Below are 16413 nucleotides of genomic sequence, written 5' to 3' on the forward strand. Positions count from 1 at the left end.
AATGCAAGAGTAGTTGAGAAGTGTTTTGTCTACATGATGATCTTTTTTGTTATAAAATTGAGTTTGTAAAATTTTCTTCTACTACTTCTTCACTTGATCGATTTATGAAGTTCAACTTAGAATTTCCAGATAATTTTATTTGTATTAATTGTTGTATTATAAATTTTTTACTTTTTGCAGATTTATAATTTTAACAATAAGTTTCAAATTTGACAATTTAAAACATACTACACTTTTTTTCTAATAGAAATATTGAGCAATTTTTCAATAAAAGAAATAAAGATATGGATGACGAAACAGTGACATGCTATTATATTTTTGATGATCATCATACATCAATCGTCTTTGATAATATTATGATATCGTATTCACTAGATATTAAATGAGGCTAAATACAATTAAAATTGTAAGTAGTTTGATTTTCAAATCTAATTTTAGCATACTTTATTCATTTAATACATTACTATATGATCATTAACCAAGCCGAGACAAATACTAAATTTGACTATTGTTTTATATTTGGACCGACTGACAATTCAATTGGTTCGGCTGTGAATGAGTGGCAAGTCTAGTTTGTTTTTTTTTTAAAAAAAAACAGAACAACGGTTTAATCATGTTGAACCGGAAAAAATAAATTGAACTGTTTAGATCGGAAAAATTGGTCGATTTTTATAAATTTTGATTATAATTTATTTATTATAAAAAATATAAATTTGTAATTGTATTTTTTGTTATTATAAGAGATATTAGAGACTTTAAACTAAAAATTTAAAAAGTTGGATGACTATTTTTACTTCATATTGAACTTCATGGACTTTTTATTAAAATTACCCCGAAAATCGAAAATTCTCATTTACATTAGGTAGTAGTACCACGAGAGAAGCAGCAAGAGCAAAAGAAAATGGAAAAAATGGAAGTCGATGAGAATCCACTAACCGAAACCCTTGCCCTAGAAGAACAACAAGAACCAGAACCAACGCGAAATGGAACTCAATCCTCTTCCGATTCATCGGACGATTCAGACTCCGACTCAGAGGACGAGTCACAGCAGAACTCCAAGCTTAAAACCCTGGAATCCGAGCTCGCCGCCAATCCCTCCAGCTATGAAACTCACGTCGAGGTTTTTACTTCTATTTAACTAAATAAATTCATCGTTTACATTCGTTTGAAGTATTTAGCTGATTTTGTAGTGTTTTTTATGTTAATGTTTGTTTTTCTTGTTATATTTGCAGTATATTAAATTGTTGAGGAAAATGGGAGAAATAGAGAAACTAAGAGAAGCAAGAGAAGCTATGAATTTGTTGTTCCCATTGACGCCTGTAATGTGGCAAGAATGGGCTAAAGATGAAGCTTCTCTTTCTACCGGGTAATTCGTTTTTTGCAACTTTTTCTTATGTGAATTAATATAACTTTGGCTTTTAATTTAGTTAGTTTCTAGCCTTGTTAGGTTTAAATTGGTCAAAATTTCAACAAGAACAAAAAAAAACTTAATGTTACTTTTCAGTGTAAGTTATGTGTTTAGTGACAATAATAGGGTTTGGTTGGAGTAAGTTATGAGCAAGAGTTTCAATTGAATAACAATGTGTTGAATTCTTGCAAAAGTGGTGTTACTTTCTGACAGCTGACATGATTTTATTTGTTAGAAAATTTCAAATGCCTTTGATTTTTCTTTTTCTTAAAGAAGTTGAAAAAATGAATTTTAGCAACTGTGAGGTTTTTGAATATGTAACTAGAATTGAGTAGATAAAACTCGAGATGTGAATAAACAATGAGTAATAGATGTAAGTTATTTTTGTGGTTGTTTGTTTTGTCTGTTATAAGTGACACATGTTTAATTGATTTTTTTTACAGGACTGAGGGTTTCTCTGCTGTTGAGAAGATTTATGAGCGAGGAGTGTTTGATTATCTTGTGAGTCATAGTGATTTTATAGTTTAATTTAGTACCTTTATTTTGATCAATCAATTGATGGAAGTTCTAGCTTCAAGCATAAAGCTTACTAGATTTTGTGCTAAATTGAGCTCAAATTTCCAGGATGAGGATTCGTTTTTTAAATTAGTCCAAATGATTAAAAAAAAGTTGACGTTGCTGTTCTTTTTTGTGTTTTCTTTTACAGTCTGTTCCTTTATGGTGTGACTACTTGAATTATGTGCAAGAATGTGACCCTTCAGTGTGCGAGTGCTCGCCTAATGGAATTTCAAAGGCCAGAAATTTGTTCGAGCGTGCTTTGACTGCTGTTGGTTTGCATGCTACAGAAGGAAATAAAATATGGGAAAGCTATAGGGAATTTGAGCAGGCTATTTTATTAACTATGGATGAGGCAGATGCCAAGGTTAGACTTAATCGTTTATATGCTATTTCCTTCTAGGCTTATCCTTCCATGTTTTCCCTTGTCTCTCTATTTCATGCATATACGGTAAACAGAGAACATATAGCTCCTTGAGTGAGCTGTTGTAGCATATCAAAAATATATACATAACAATTTTTGGACGAGTGTAACTTTGGCAGAGTTTGACAAGCATTTATTCACACTAGAATGGGATACTTGATCTGTTTTTCTTGTACAATATTTTGGGTCATAATAACCAGCAAAGACTTGTTAAGGAGCTTAGGATAGAACACTCATGCGCCTCTTCTCTCTTCTACTTTCAGGAATTTTCAGTATATCTTGCTCTGTAGTGTCCAGCTACTTCTTCACTGCCATTTGGCTATTGTCTTCATTTTTTTCAATTCCGTTCAAAGCAATTTCTAAAAAATCAGTTTTTTTTCTACCTTGTCTGAACATTCCCTCTGGCTATGGTGCATAGACAATTGTTTGCTGCAGATGGCTGGCATTTATTGTTGAATTTCATTTGCATTCGAGATGGTTACCCTTTGACAATTTATAAAATCACTTCAACCAATCCCTCCGCGTTTGAGAATATATTGGTGCCTCTTTAATTTGAAATCACCTGTGAAGCTGCCCCACTGTTAGCTTCATGAAACATAGGGAATCATATTTGAAAGTAGTTGAAGTGCCTTCTAGTTAGCATTCTACAATGTGATTATGATCATTGCAGTAGGGTTTCCTTAAGTTACAGTGGTATAAGAGTTGAAGATTCTTTTGTCGTACAATTTCTAACATGATAACAAAATTAGTAGTAACTCTATGAAAGGAAAGTATTTGCGCTCAGAAAATTTGTTAATCGTTCCTTGGTTGGAGTGCTATAAAAGTACCTGATTCATTTGTCAAATTGAATCTTCAGATCAGTTACAGTAGAAAAGAGGATGGGATCCATAATAACACCCATATTCTGATGATAATCTATAGGCTACAGCCTATTCTAGCGTCTTTTATGCTTTCGCTTGGTTGATAGTTCCTATCTTTCTTTATATTCCTAAGAAAATTATATTATATTATTAATAATAATATGTATTTAACGTTCCAAATTGCTTTTGCATATTTAAATTTAAATTTACTTATCTTATAGGTGAAGGAATCACAGGTCCAGCGCATTAGAAGTATTTTTCACCGCCGGTTGTCTGTTCCACTTCAAGACTTGAGGTCAATTCTCCTTGCATACATGGCTTGGGATGTGGAACAAGGAAATGTTTCTGATATGACATCAAGTGATGTTGATGGAATTCCTCCTCGTGTGGCGTCAGCTTACCAAAAGGCAATGGAAATGTACAATGCCCGTGCTCAACATGAAGAACGTATCTCTAAGCAAGATGTACCCGAGCAAGAAAAATTTCAAAATTACACGGTTAGTAGGGCCCATACTATCACTTAGCAGAATCTGGTTTTAAGTAATTGCTACTTGAGGCGTGTTATAATGCCTTTTACTGAATCTTGGGTCTTAAGTTACTAAAATAGTTTACGTGTAAAATATTGTTTGTTGAATTTTCCGTTGATCCTTATTTTTTTCACTGTATGCTCTTTCTTTCCCTTTTGCCTGATATATACTTGTAACTTATCTCCTGCCTATGGGTTGCTGATCATAGCAGGTTAGAAAAATGATTTTATCTTGTCAATAATTTTTGTATGTTTAGGCTATTCCATTCTTTGTGTTTATTATACTATTGGATAGTTACTTTATTTCCCCTTCTTACCTTTGTTTATGTTCTGAACAGAGAAAAAGTGACATTTTTTCTTGTGCAGAGCTATTTAAATTTTGAAAAGTCTGCAGGCGATCCAGCCCGAGTTCAAGCTTTATATGAACGTGCTATAATGGACTTTCCTGTATCAAGTGATCTCTGGCTTGATTATACTCGCTACTTGGACAAGACCTTAAAGGTTGCGTCTTTAATTTGGTATTCTCAGGTCTTTTAACTTTAAGTTCGTGAGGCAGTAAATTAGTTACTTTTGCTACCTTTTCAGGTTGGAAATGTTGTTAGAGATGTTTACATCAGAGCTACAAAAAGTTGTCCATGGGTTGGAGAACTTTGGGTTAGATATTTGCTTTCCCTGGAACGCGGTCGCGCTTCTGAAAATGAGATATCTACTGTATGCTTTGTCCCTTTCTTCCAAGCACTTGATTTTCTTGATTTTCTACTGTTATGCCTGATTTTGTCTTCAGATATATTGTTTTAGAAAATGAAATATCCGTGAATGTCTCGTGATTGTAGTTTTGTTTATAAGGCTTGTGATTGTAGCCTTTTTAATCAATTTGAATCTATTAGTTAAAAAGAGGGAAAAAATAAAAGAAAAGGAAGAACAACAGCAATGTCACAGGTCTTGCTGTTGTTTGTTGTGCTTTCTTTCTCTAGTTCCTGTACGCATGAATTATTTCAGCATAAATAGGTTGTTTTCTTTTCTATTTGCAAATAGATTAGTTCTTTCTTAAAGTGGACAAATTAACCATAAAAGGTAGGCAACCATATGCGCCCCCTTTTTTTCCTTTTTTTTTCTCTCTATATTTTCTCCCCTTTCATTTTTTATTCTTCTTATACACTATTCTTGATAACAAAGCGTAGGGAGATTTGAGCTTGGTTGACCTCCTTTAGTTGCTACTAATTGTCCACTATTCTGGAATGGTAAGTAATTAACAATTTTTGTTTATTGATATCAGGTCTTTGAAAAATCCTTGCAATGCTTGTTTTCAACAGTTGATGAGGTATACTGATTTTTTGAACATCTTGTAACCAATTGCTTCTTTTATATTGAGTGCCTTTGAATTTAAATGAACCTTTTTGGTTTCAGTACTTGGATTTATTTCTTACACGGGTGGATGGCCTGAGGCGGAGAATTTCTTTTGGCGGTGAAACAGAGGCTGTGGTGGATTATTCATTAATTAAGGAGACCATGCAGGTTTGTATTAATGCTGTATAAATAGTATGCTTTAAGAGCTATCCAATATTTTTATTTGATCTGACCATCACAGACTGTTTTCATCATTGTGAGTACCAAATCAACTTTTGTGGTGTCAAGATTTATCTCAGTAATTTGAGGAAGCTAGTGGACATGTCTATTCATCTTTATCCTTACTCTAACAACATATTGTCTCACTTCCAGCATGCATCTGATTACTTATCTCCACAACTAAAGAACACAGATAGTTTGCTGCGTTTGCACACTTACTGGGCTCGTTTAGAGCTGAATTTGGGAAAAGATTTAGCAGCTTTTCGTGGAATTTGGGAGAGCTTGCTTAAGATCAGGTTTGATCATATCTTGTTTTGGTTATTTTCAAATTGGTAGCTTTATCAGGTTTCTTTCATATGGCTGTTTTTTTTCTCAGAATTTCTCATTACATTTCTGATTTTATTTTGTCAGCGGTTCAATGTTGGAAGCCTGGCAAGGTTTTATAGCGATGGAAGTTGAACAAGGGCACATAAATGAAGCCCGGTCCATCTATAAAAGATGCTACAGTAAAAGATTTACTGGAACAGGCTCAGAGGTAATCTTCTTTCACCTGCCATGCCATCTTTTGTTTTCTGTACTGTGCTCTTTTCCTTTGTAACTTGTTTATAGTAATTTGATTTTCTAAAGAGAGGTTGAACTGTAGGAATGTCTTATGAAGCTTATTCTTCCCTAAACATCTTTTTCATAACTTATGAAGGCAAAGGATGTAAAAGAAAAAGAAATTGGACAACATGTCATTGACTGTAAATATTTGGCATATGTCAATTATCTCACTACCGTAGTACCATTTGCACCTGTTTTATAGTTTTTTTGTTAAGCAACAAAATTTGAGAGTTAAATGTGACTTAAAATAATTTACAATTATGGCAAACATTAAAATTTCACCTTTTATTCATTTTCTTGTTTGTTTTTTCTTCTTTACTTTTTTTTGCAATCAGAAAGAAGTCTGGAGTTTACGTACCATAAAATCACCGAAATGTGTTATTCCCTGTAATTAAAACATTAATTAAAGAAAATTATTGAAATAAAGGCATAAATAGTGGTTTACTTAGTCCTATGTTTAGGACTTGACCTACAATTACAAAACAATGAAAGACCCACCAAACGATCTTGCTCGTATGCATTTGTATGGATAAATATGCACGTGTTGCGACATGAAAAGATGGAGTTGTTTTTCATGGTTCCCGACTTTTGTTCGCCATAGTTTTGTATCCTTTTTCATGTATGGAATGCTGGTACTTAGAGTAATTGTGCTGCTTATTGTTGTTTTTGGGTCTTGCGTTCTTTGTTGATTTTGTTCCATAAGTGCATTGTGGATTAGATGATAGCTTCCTTCCTAATTAACAGAATCATTCAGGACATATGCCATTCGTGGCTGCGCTTTGAGAGGGAATTCGGGACACTGGAGGATTTTGACCATGCTGTGCAAAAGGTACACATTTTTATTCATTTCTTTTTGTCTCTTTAGCTTGGTCGACGAACTTCAGTTATCGATTGTATGATAAAATTATTTTATCATCGTACCATTTTCTTGTTTTTTGCTAAATATCATGCATTAGTTTTGAATATATTTTGAATGCATGAATACATTGGTTACATTTGCGTGCTGATGGATCTGAAACTATCCTCTATCTGTATTTCTTTCTTGCTTTGTGCTCTAGGTGTGAGGTACTCATGAAATATGACATGCATGAAGCAACAATTTTTAAGGTATCAGGTGGGAGGGAAATTACTGTTTTTGTGTGGATGTGATCAGATTATTTGAAATAGTTTGGAATCTTTGTTGGATTGTTTTCATCGGTCGTCTGGAGTTTATCCACTGTGCTATGCTGTTTATTTTTATTCATCCCTCCCATCTTTGGGAGCTACGGTTTGGTGGTAGTCTCGTCCATCAGCCAATAAGATTAAATTGATCTTATTGGTTGATAATATACTGGCCATCTATGGTTGACAAGCATTTGAATGCTAATTCGTTTCATGGGATGATTGTTTGCTGTCATATTGACATTTCTACAGAGTGTTACAAGGCTGCCTGGGGCTCCATCAATTTTTTTTAGTGAATCTGATTGGATGATAATTTAGAAGAGCTCGATTGTAAATAATATTTTCTCATATATAATTATATCCTTTTTCTTCCAATTCAGAGCTTTGATATACTCCTAATGGACATGGAATTTTATTCCCTTTTAAGACCATTGTTTATTGGAAAAAATTCAAGTGGCTGTATTATTTTTCTTCCAATTCAGAGCTTTGATATACTCCTAATAGACATGGAATTTTATTCCCTTTTAAGACCATTGTTTATCGGAAAAAAATTCAAGTGGCTGAATTCTTATCTATTGAAGTTCTTGTTTAGAGTGAGAGGCTATGAAATCCACTATTAGTTGTGTCTGTCTCATATCTAAAACTGTTTCTTGAATACAGAAGTGAAAGGATCCCTTTACCTGCATATTGCTGCTGTCAATGTTAACCTGCTTACCTTTTTCTTGTTATGATTGTAGGTTCTGTAAAGCTCTAATTAGATTTTAAAATGCTTTCGGTTTTATCTTTCTCAGGTTACCCCCCGTCTGGAAGAGCTACAATTATATCGGATGCAGCAGGAATCAAAAACATTGGTATCATCAACAGATCAGAAAGAGAATCCCATCAAGAAAAATGTCCGTGAAAAGAGAAAGGTAGGTCCTGATTCCACCAAAGAAGAGTCTCCGGCAAAAAAGAAAAAAACAACACCTCAATCCCAAGCAGGTTATGAGAAGAGTAAAGAGTCCACTGAAGTGGCCAAATCTAAGGTAGAAAAGAAAGATAGCAACCAGGAAAAAAAACAGGACTACGGTAGTGGAAGAAAGAAAGGATATACCGACCAGTGCACTGCATTTATATCAAATATTAATCTCAAGGCAAGCACATAAAACTTTATCAATTCAACAAATTATAAAATTTAGAATAGGGAATTCCTATTCAGTTCTACTTTTAGACAAGTAGGCATGCTAACCTATAAATCCATCGCTAAAAACTTCGGCAGGCAATTGATGAAGACTTGCGTAATTTCTTCGGCGATGGTGGTGGGGTGGTCTCCATTCGGATATTGCATGATAAGTATACAGGGGCATCAAGGGTATCTTTTCTCTCTCTATTGCATGCCTGAGCATGCATTGATAGTCATAGACACTCGTCTTTTTCATTTCTACATTTTTCTCTTTTCTCTTTATGCTTTTCATGACAGAAAGGACAATGATAACCCTAACTGTTAAATGAACGTCGTTTTAGTACCTCCTCATTTTGAATAATATGTAATATAAAACTTAATAGTAGTAATTTTTATTCCTTTGATATTTTGCGTCCCTTCTATCTTCATTTTTTGTTTCTTATGCTATAAAATGGATTTATAGAAACAGAATAGCAGCCTAGTACAAGAAGAATAAGCAGCAAGAATGAAGAAAGAAAGAAAATAAGCAAGCACCTAAATTTAGATCAAATTGAATTAAAAAAAACAGGCTGATGGTAAAAATATATGATTTGAAGGTAGATAAGCAAGTTTTGGAACAAATGCTCTTTATGACTTTGTATGTGATGGTTGTGGACAAAGTATGTTGAATGGAACACATTATTTGAAGCTTTGTAATATTAATTTTTTTTGTCGTCATGTTTTTGCTCTTTAAGATGGTTCGATGATTTTTTCTTTAGTATGGATTTAGGGGATATCATAATTATTAAAGAAGGGTTCAACTCTTTTGGACTCATAATTATACTGGTCTAGAGTGAGCATTCTCTGACATTAGTATGTGCCTTGTGCTTGCAACGATAAATATGCATGTCATATTGGTGGCTTACGAAATCATCTATTGGGCCTAACATTTTACTTAATGTGCTACGAAGTAACTTAAATTTTAACATGCAGAAGTTACAGTTTACATGCACCATCAGTGTTCCATGCATGAAATAGTACAAAGGTCCATTCTTTTCTAAAGAGTACAGTTTTGAGAGAGTAAACCGTGTAAATAAATGGTAGATTATGCGAGGGTGGAAGGAGCTATAAAGTAATTATGACTTTTAATGATCTTGTACTCTTCAAGACAAAATACTAATGTTTGCATTCTTTTGTACGTTTTCTGTTGACTGTGAAGGGACTCGCATATGTGGACTTTTCAGATGAGGAACACCTTGCTGCAGCAATTGCAAAGAACAAGCAGATGTTACTTGGGAAGAAGCTGAGCATTGCACGGTCAAATCCCAAAGAAAGCAAAAAAGGCGGCCGTGGTTTCTCTAAGCCACAGAGTAAGTTAAATAGATTATTTTATATCCTCTGTCGCAATATTTGTCTGCATATTAGATGCTAAATCTATAAATTCATTAGAAGTTCTTCTGTTCTTTATATTCAATCAAGCTTGTTACATCAGATTGTGTTTAAAATCTCATGGGAGTTAAATGGAAGCATATGTCCGAGATTGCATTAGGAAACCACTAGCAGAGTAATCCCTCAAGTGCAGAAAACTGAGGAGGAAGAAACTCAACAGCTCTTTATAGACCCTCTCTAGGACTCAATATATCTTCTTTTCTAAGGCCCAATATTTCTACATTGTGGGGGACAAAACTTAGAACGGGAAAGTCTAGAAAAATAGCGGTTTCAAGAATATAAGGGTTTAGAATGTTAAGTTGCCATTCAGAGAGGAAAGTGTGGTTTTTTGGAATTTCTATAAATCAACAAGCTCAATGGAAACTATGCTCTGACAAGCATTTGTGGTATGAGTGGTATCTGCCTTGTTGAGTACTTCATGGCTGCCTAGCTGTTCTTAGCTGGCCTTGATGACAGTTGTCGTTTTTTTCATCAACTCCATACTCTTGATCAAACAATTAATTTGGCTGTGCGCCATTCATTTAGTTCATCTTGTTCTTCGGCAAGGGATGAAGTCCACAAGTCATAGCACGTGTCTATTTAACTTTTATAAATCTGTAATATGAGTTAAGTTTTAATACAATTTTACACATTGTTACTTCATTGGAAGACCTATCTTTTTCGGTCCCCTGCATCCTGATCCTGCAACTAAAGAAAAACGCATTGCTCTTATTACATATGAGTTTAAAGAGAGTTGGTATGGACTCTGGAAGTACATAAAAGGACTTTAAAGTGGGACTCTGGGTAATGCATTGCATTCCCGGGTTTATAGAATTGTAGAGCCTCAGCAACAGTTAGCTAGTTAAGTTGCCCTGGCAAACAAACCTAATGGGTATGACTTGGGAACACATTTTAAACAATTATAGTAAACGAGTCCATTGCATTCTAATGAATAAAAAGATAGATTTAAATAAGGTGTATTTGCAAAAAAAAACATCACCTTTTACCAATTTAGTAATTAAGCACGCCTTATAAAACTTGGCATCCCACGCCCCAAATTTTAAATTCTTGAATTTTTGGTCCAAAAGCATTTTTCGTTGATGAACGACACATATAATGACATTGGGCTGTAAAATGTCGAAATTAAAAGTTGGGATATGTAGTGTTGAGTTTTAAAAGGCGTGCTTAAACCTTAAATTGCTAAAAGGTGAAAGGTGAGATGTTTTTTTTGCTAAGAACCCTTTTGAATATTTAAGGTGCTGAGCGCACAGGAGGAGCTTGAGGTTCCTAGCAGAATTTCCATATGTTAAATATTCTAACATTCTGTGCTGATATATTTCCTCACACTTACTGTATTTATAATCATTTTTCCGTAAATTTAAACTTGCAGCTGATAATACTGACCAAAGTGGAAAACAAGAATCAGCTTCCAATGTGGCAACTGAATCCAAGGAATCTGGGGCACCTAAGAATTCAAACTTCCCATCTCGTAATCGGGATGATAAGATCGAGTTCAAAGGGAAAAACACTTTTTTGGTGCCGAGAAATGTGAAGGCACTTGGTTGGAGTGAAAACAAACCAAAAACTGTGGAAGAGGGAGATGAGAAGCCAAAGTCCAATGATGAGTTCAGGAAAATTTTCATTAAAAAATAAGGTTTGACATCCTGCAACTGCTAATTTCACCTTCAAATGTTTTAGTGTCTGCATATACAAGTACTTGCTTTAGGATGAAGAACTCGTTTTGTACTATTCTGTTATGTGTTCTTTTACTGAAATATGTGTTTGGTTGCATACATGCTTGCTTCCCTTTCCTTTTCTTTCGGCATACATATTTGGGTTCTTGCGCTTGTCCTGTTTTTGGCATTGGATTGCTTCACTTCTATGTGTCAACATTGAGTCCGTACACTTCAATTTTGTAGACGTTGAGTCACTTTTGTCACAGAAAGTGTTAACGGTGTCAATTTAAAGACTTACTGTCAATAAAATTATAAGTGCAGAGACTAAATTTTAATAAAGTTAAAAGTATGAAAACGGGTAAAAGAAACTTATTACAATCGCACTAACTGCAAATGAAGTACACATTTTATTTTTGTGATGAAAGACCTGAATTTATAAAATTAAAAGTGTAGATACTCAAAATTGCCACATAAAAGTGTAGATACTCGATATTGCCAAATAAAAGTGTAGGGATTCAATACCAAAAAGTGGAAGTGTTGGGACTCAAATATGTATTTTGCCTTTTCTTTTCAATTCGTTTTGATTTTTGTTGGTTTTTTTCCTTTTATTATTTAGTTTCTTCAGAATGTCCTCTTCCTAGATTCGAGATGTTACTGTAATTGTTTGTGACTTTGATGAATCTGCACCAGACATCTCAGCCAATTTTTCATTGTCAACTCCAAAACAGACTTCTTTTTAAATTTATTTGCAGAACATTTTTGTGGGTGGCAGACTGGATGATCAGAGCTTGAGCATCATAAACATGGGCTCAGAATCTTTTCACCTTGGATGGGGAAAACAATAGTGGTAAAAAGTAATTGTCCAAAGAAAACAGAAGTTTCTGAATTTTTACTGTTACTATGAATATGATAATGCCTATACCCTTTTTCTGGGCTTTGCTTACACGTTTCATTTTGCCTTTTATGCCCACTTTTTAACCCTGCACATCACTCAAACCTCATACCGCCAAAACTAGACAAATTTTTAGATTCGATTAAAATTATATAATATAAGTGTTCGATTTTAAATATAGATGAATTGTTTTATTGATTTCATTATATGAGTTGATGAATATAACTTAGTGGTAGGAATATTGTAATTTGATTCGAGAGTCTCAGTTCTTCATTCCTTCAGCCAAAGCTATTACCTCAACACCAAAGAAGAGGTTCAACCCAATGTTTTATTTCTTTCTTAGTTGATCTTGCTCCGATATTAAAATTATATTGATTTCCCCAATAATTGAATATATTTATTTGTAGATATTTGTAAATAAGAAAAAGAAAATGATTGGTAACTAAAATAAGGAGATGATCTGAGCTGAGATAATTAAAGAAAATACCAAAAAAGATAGAGGGATGATTAAAAATAATTTGTGGTATGCAGTAAGAAGAAGATTGCCTTTTAGTATTTTATTTCTTTTATGTTTTAACAAGTTCTATCAGGCTCGGTTTAATTAGCGGGGACGGTGGCTCCAACCCTTGGACGATACAAGTTTTAACAAATAACATGTATCAAATTATTTATTGGAACTGTTAAATTTAATAGATTTAGATGAAAATTAAATTTAATTATTAGTTTAAAATTTGATTCATGGGACCCAAAAGAAGAGGATTACGTGAAAGATTGAAATGGCGCAGAGAGACATGAAGGACAAGACTTAAGCATGCGTTTGTCTTTCTGTGTCTTTATGGGATCACTCAATAAAATTAAAACTATCTTCACTATTTACAGTACCCTTTTTCTTTTGAGGTATTTAAAAAAAAAATGTAATGTTTTTTTATTATATTTACTTGGTTAAGACCGTGAATTATGTCCAAACAATATGTCACTATTTTAGCACATGGAATATTGAATAATAAAAAAGTAAAAATATTCATATTGTATATTTTTATTGATTTGTTATAAATAGGTCTAATTACTTAAAAACCTTCACCTTGAAATAATTTTTCGTTTATACCCTGACCTAGGAAAAAGTTCATTTGTACCCTTTTTTTGGTTTTTCGTTTTCAATTGTACCCCAAAATTTTATTTTTTGACAATTTAATTAATTAAAGGATGAAAATATTAAAAATAATTAAATAGAAGGGTTATATCATCTTTTTTCTATTTGAAAAAAATACAAATAAGTTAAAAAATGAAGGATTATTTTAAACTTTTTCTAAATAAAAAAAGTTCAATTTAGTGCTTCAGGGTAGAGTTAAAAACGAAAAATCAAAAAAATGGTACAAATGAACTTTTTCCTAAGTCATGATATAAATGAAAAAATATTACAAGGTGGGTTTTTTTTTTTAAGTAATTAGGCCTTATAAATATGACATACTATAAAAATAAAATCTCTATTAGTTTTCATATTAAAAATAAATTTGGTAGAATTGGAATACACAAAGAGTTCCATCCCTCCGTTTTAATAAAATTGTCCATTTTAACATTATCACATAGTTATTTTCAAAATAAAAATAAAAATATATCACATAGTTTAAGATAATACAATTTAATATCTTAAATTTTTGCAATGACTTTTCTCACTATAACCACTAATTCTAAGTATTTGTTTATATATGGGGTAATATATAGCAATTAATATTAGATTATTAGTGGGTTTTAAATGACGATAATGTAGGAAAAATAAGTTTAAGATTTACTATTAACTAGAAGGCCAAATTTTTTATGAAAGTTTTCAAAAATCCAAACTTTTCAATTTTATCCAATTTATTCTGAAACACATGATTTTGATTTAATTTTGTCTAATTATATAATTTTGCTCCTGTGGCGCCTACGTAGTGCTGATGTGGCATGCCACGCATTAGCGCCACATAAGCCAAATTGTGCAGTTGGATAAAATTGAAACGAAATCATACATTTCAGGACAAATTGGATAAAATTGAAAGATTTGGAATTTTGTGAAACTTTCATGAAAGGTTTGGCATTTTTTGGTTATTTGGCCTAATTAGAGGTAGATAAGAAATTTGGGATAAAAAACATAAAAAAAGTGGACAATTCTATCGGGACGGAGAAAATATTAAAATTAATTTAAATTTAAATTGGATAGAAGTATATGAATCATACAATTTTTGCTACTAAATTTGACATAGTTACATATATAAAAGTTTTAATTTCAATATCTCTAATTAAACTAGAATAATTTACGAGCTTGGTGGAACTTTAATCATCATTTTACTGGCTACTTGCATCATATAACAGGCCAAGAAGGCAAGAATATTTTTCTGTAGTGCATACCTTTTTCAGGTTTGTTTGTTGCTATAAAACAGTTATTGATTTCATTTTAGATTTGGTTTAGCCATCTTTGGATTCGCATGCAAAGGTGATCATGCCCATCTCAACATCTACCACTTTATTCTGTTTGTACACTTGATATTCATTTTTAATTTTGAAATTAATTACATTTAGCAATTGAATGTTGCACACTAATAAATCAATTTATGTAATTGTAAAGTTTTGAGGAATATTGCAATAAATTTATTTCTTTTTTCTAGAGTTTCCTTTGAATTCTGGATTAGAGTTTCTTTGTTCTTTTATGTTTTTATATAAGTTTAAGAATATGATAAGCAATTCTGTATAATAATTTCTTTAATTTAGATTTTCAAATTTGGAACTCAGTGTTAATCGACAATTGCATGGATGTATAATATTTCATACTATAATTTTTAAAATTCATTCGAATCAATAGGTTGTAAAAATTATAATCTTAGATTTAATGATTTATAAGTTTTTGCTATGTTAGGAAGTTGGCCATTCATGCGTTTTTCTATTTCTATTATTATTAATTTTTTTAATCACATCGTTTGGTAATTAAAAATTTAATTGTTGATGTATATGGCTAAATATTGATGTATATTGCTAAAACCAAGAATCAATGAATTTTTTTATAGATCATATCCAGGTCATTCGTAGGTAGAGCCAATGATATTTTACCATACAGAAGGCAGATTTATACATTTCTCTAAATAATGTTAAAAATATAAATAAAAATAATACTATAATTATTTAATGTACGTAAATTTACTTAATTTTTAAATTAAAATCATTATAAAAAGTATAATTTAAATATTTAATAAATTTGTGTGACATAAATAATAATTAATATTTCTATTTAAAGAGTTAATTTGTACTTTTTAAAAAATTTGTAATAGTTTATAATTATAAAAAATAATTAAAATATTTTTTATCATCAAATAATATAGTCATTGATTATTTAGAGCAAAAAAGCTGATAATTATAAAATCTTAATTTATAAATAAATTTAAAATTTACATTCTATAGTATAAATATACCATCGATGATTAATAAAATCATTTTTTAGAATCATTTAATATATTTTAAAATTACATAATTTTACTATGTAATCACGTGATTAGATTATAAAATAGTTTTCATTTTTTTATAAGGCCTAATGGTGAAAAAAAACCAAACATTTACGACTTGTTGCAATTTAAATCAAAACTTTTAATTTTTATAATAATAGCTACATTATATTTTTTTGTTGCAATAACAGCCAAATTGGTGGTCGAACTTGCAAAAAAATCCAAGTTTGGCTATTATTAAGACAAGAAAATGCAATTTCGCTATTATTACAAAAACTAAAAGGTTTGGTTAAATTGCAACAAGTCGTAAAAGTTTGAATTAAGACTTTTTATAATATAATATATATTTATATTTCTAATTTCTCATATTTAGTATAATTTGTTTTTATAATAATTATAATTTTTGGTATATGTTAAATTTACGATTTCCAATTTAAGATTTCAAATTAGGATTTACGATTTAGATTTTATAGTTTAAAATCTAGAGTTTATAATTTAGGCTTAAAGTTTAGTCTTTAGAGTTTAATATTTATGCTTTAAGATTTACATTTTATTATTTAGGGTTTAGGATTAAGGTTGAAGATTTAGGGATTATGGTTTAGGATTTAAAGTTTATGATTTAGAGTTTAGGGTTTAGGGTTTAGAATTGTGATTTAAGGTTTAAGATTATGGTTTAAGATTTAGGATTTAGAGTTTAAAAATT

General features: G+C 31.6%; 1 protein-coding gene across 2 annotated transcripts; it reads left to right on the top strand.

Moving 5' to 3' along the window:
• The first annotated feature begins 873 nt into the window (after positions 1-873).
• Positions 874-12291, top strand: LOC126660579 (uncharacterized). Of its 2 annotated transcripts, XM_050354143.1 has the most exons (17): positions 874-1120; positions 1233-1366; positions 1852-1909; positions 2115-2330; positions 3469-3744; positions 4140-4274; positions 4359-4484; positions 5050-5094; positions 5181-5288; positions 5493-5635; positions 5751-5874; positions 6697-6771; positions 7895-8236; positions 8362-8454; positions 9464-9614; positions 11063-11326; positions 12101-12291. In XM_050354143.1, exons 1-16 carry the CDS (start codon positions 902-904, stop codon positions 11323-11325), a joined length of 2508 nt encoding a protein of 835 aa, XP_050210100.1. In that variant the 5' UTR covers positions 874-901; the 3' UTR covers position 11326; positions 12101-12291. The 2 variants fall into 2 exon arrangements, with proteins under 2 accessions (XP_050210100.1, XP_050210099.1); XM_050354142.1 differs by lacking the exon at positions 12101-12291 and having other exon boundaries at positions 11063-11465.
• Positions 12292-16413: the final 4122 nt, after the last annotated feature.

This window comes from Mercurialis annua, linkage group LG8 (assembly GCF_937616625.2).
Source record: "Mercurialis annua linkage group LG8, ddMerAnnu1.2, whole genome shotgun sequence".
In the NCBI taxonomy this organism is placed as follows: Eukaryota; Viridiplantae; Streptophyta; class Magnoliopsida; order Malpighiales; family Euphorbiaceae; genus Mercurialis; species Mercurialis annua.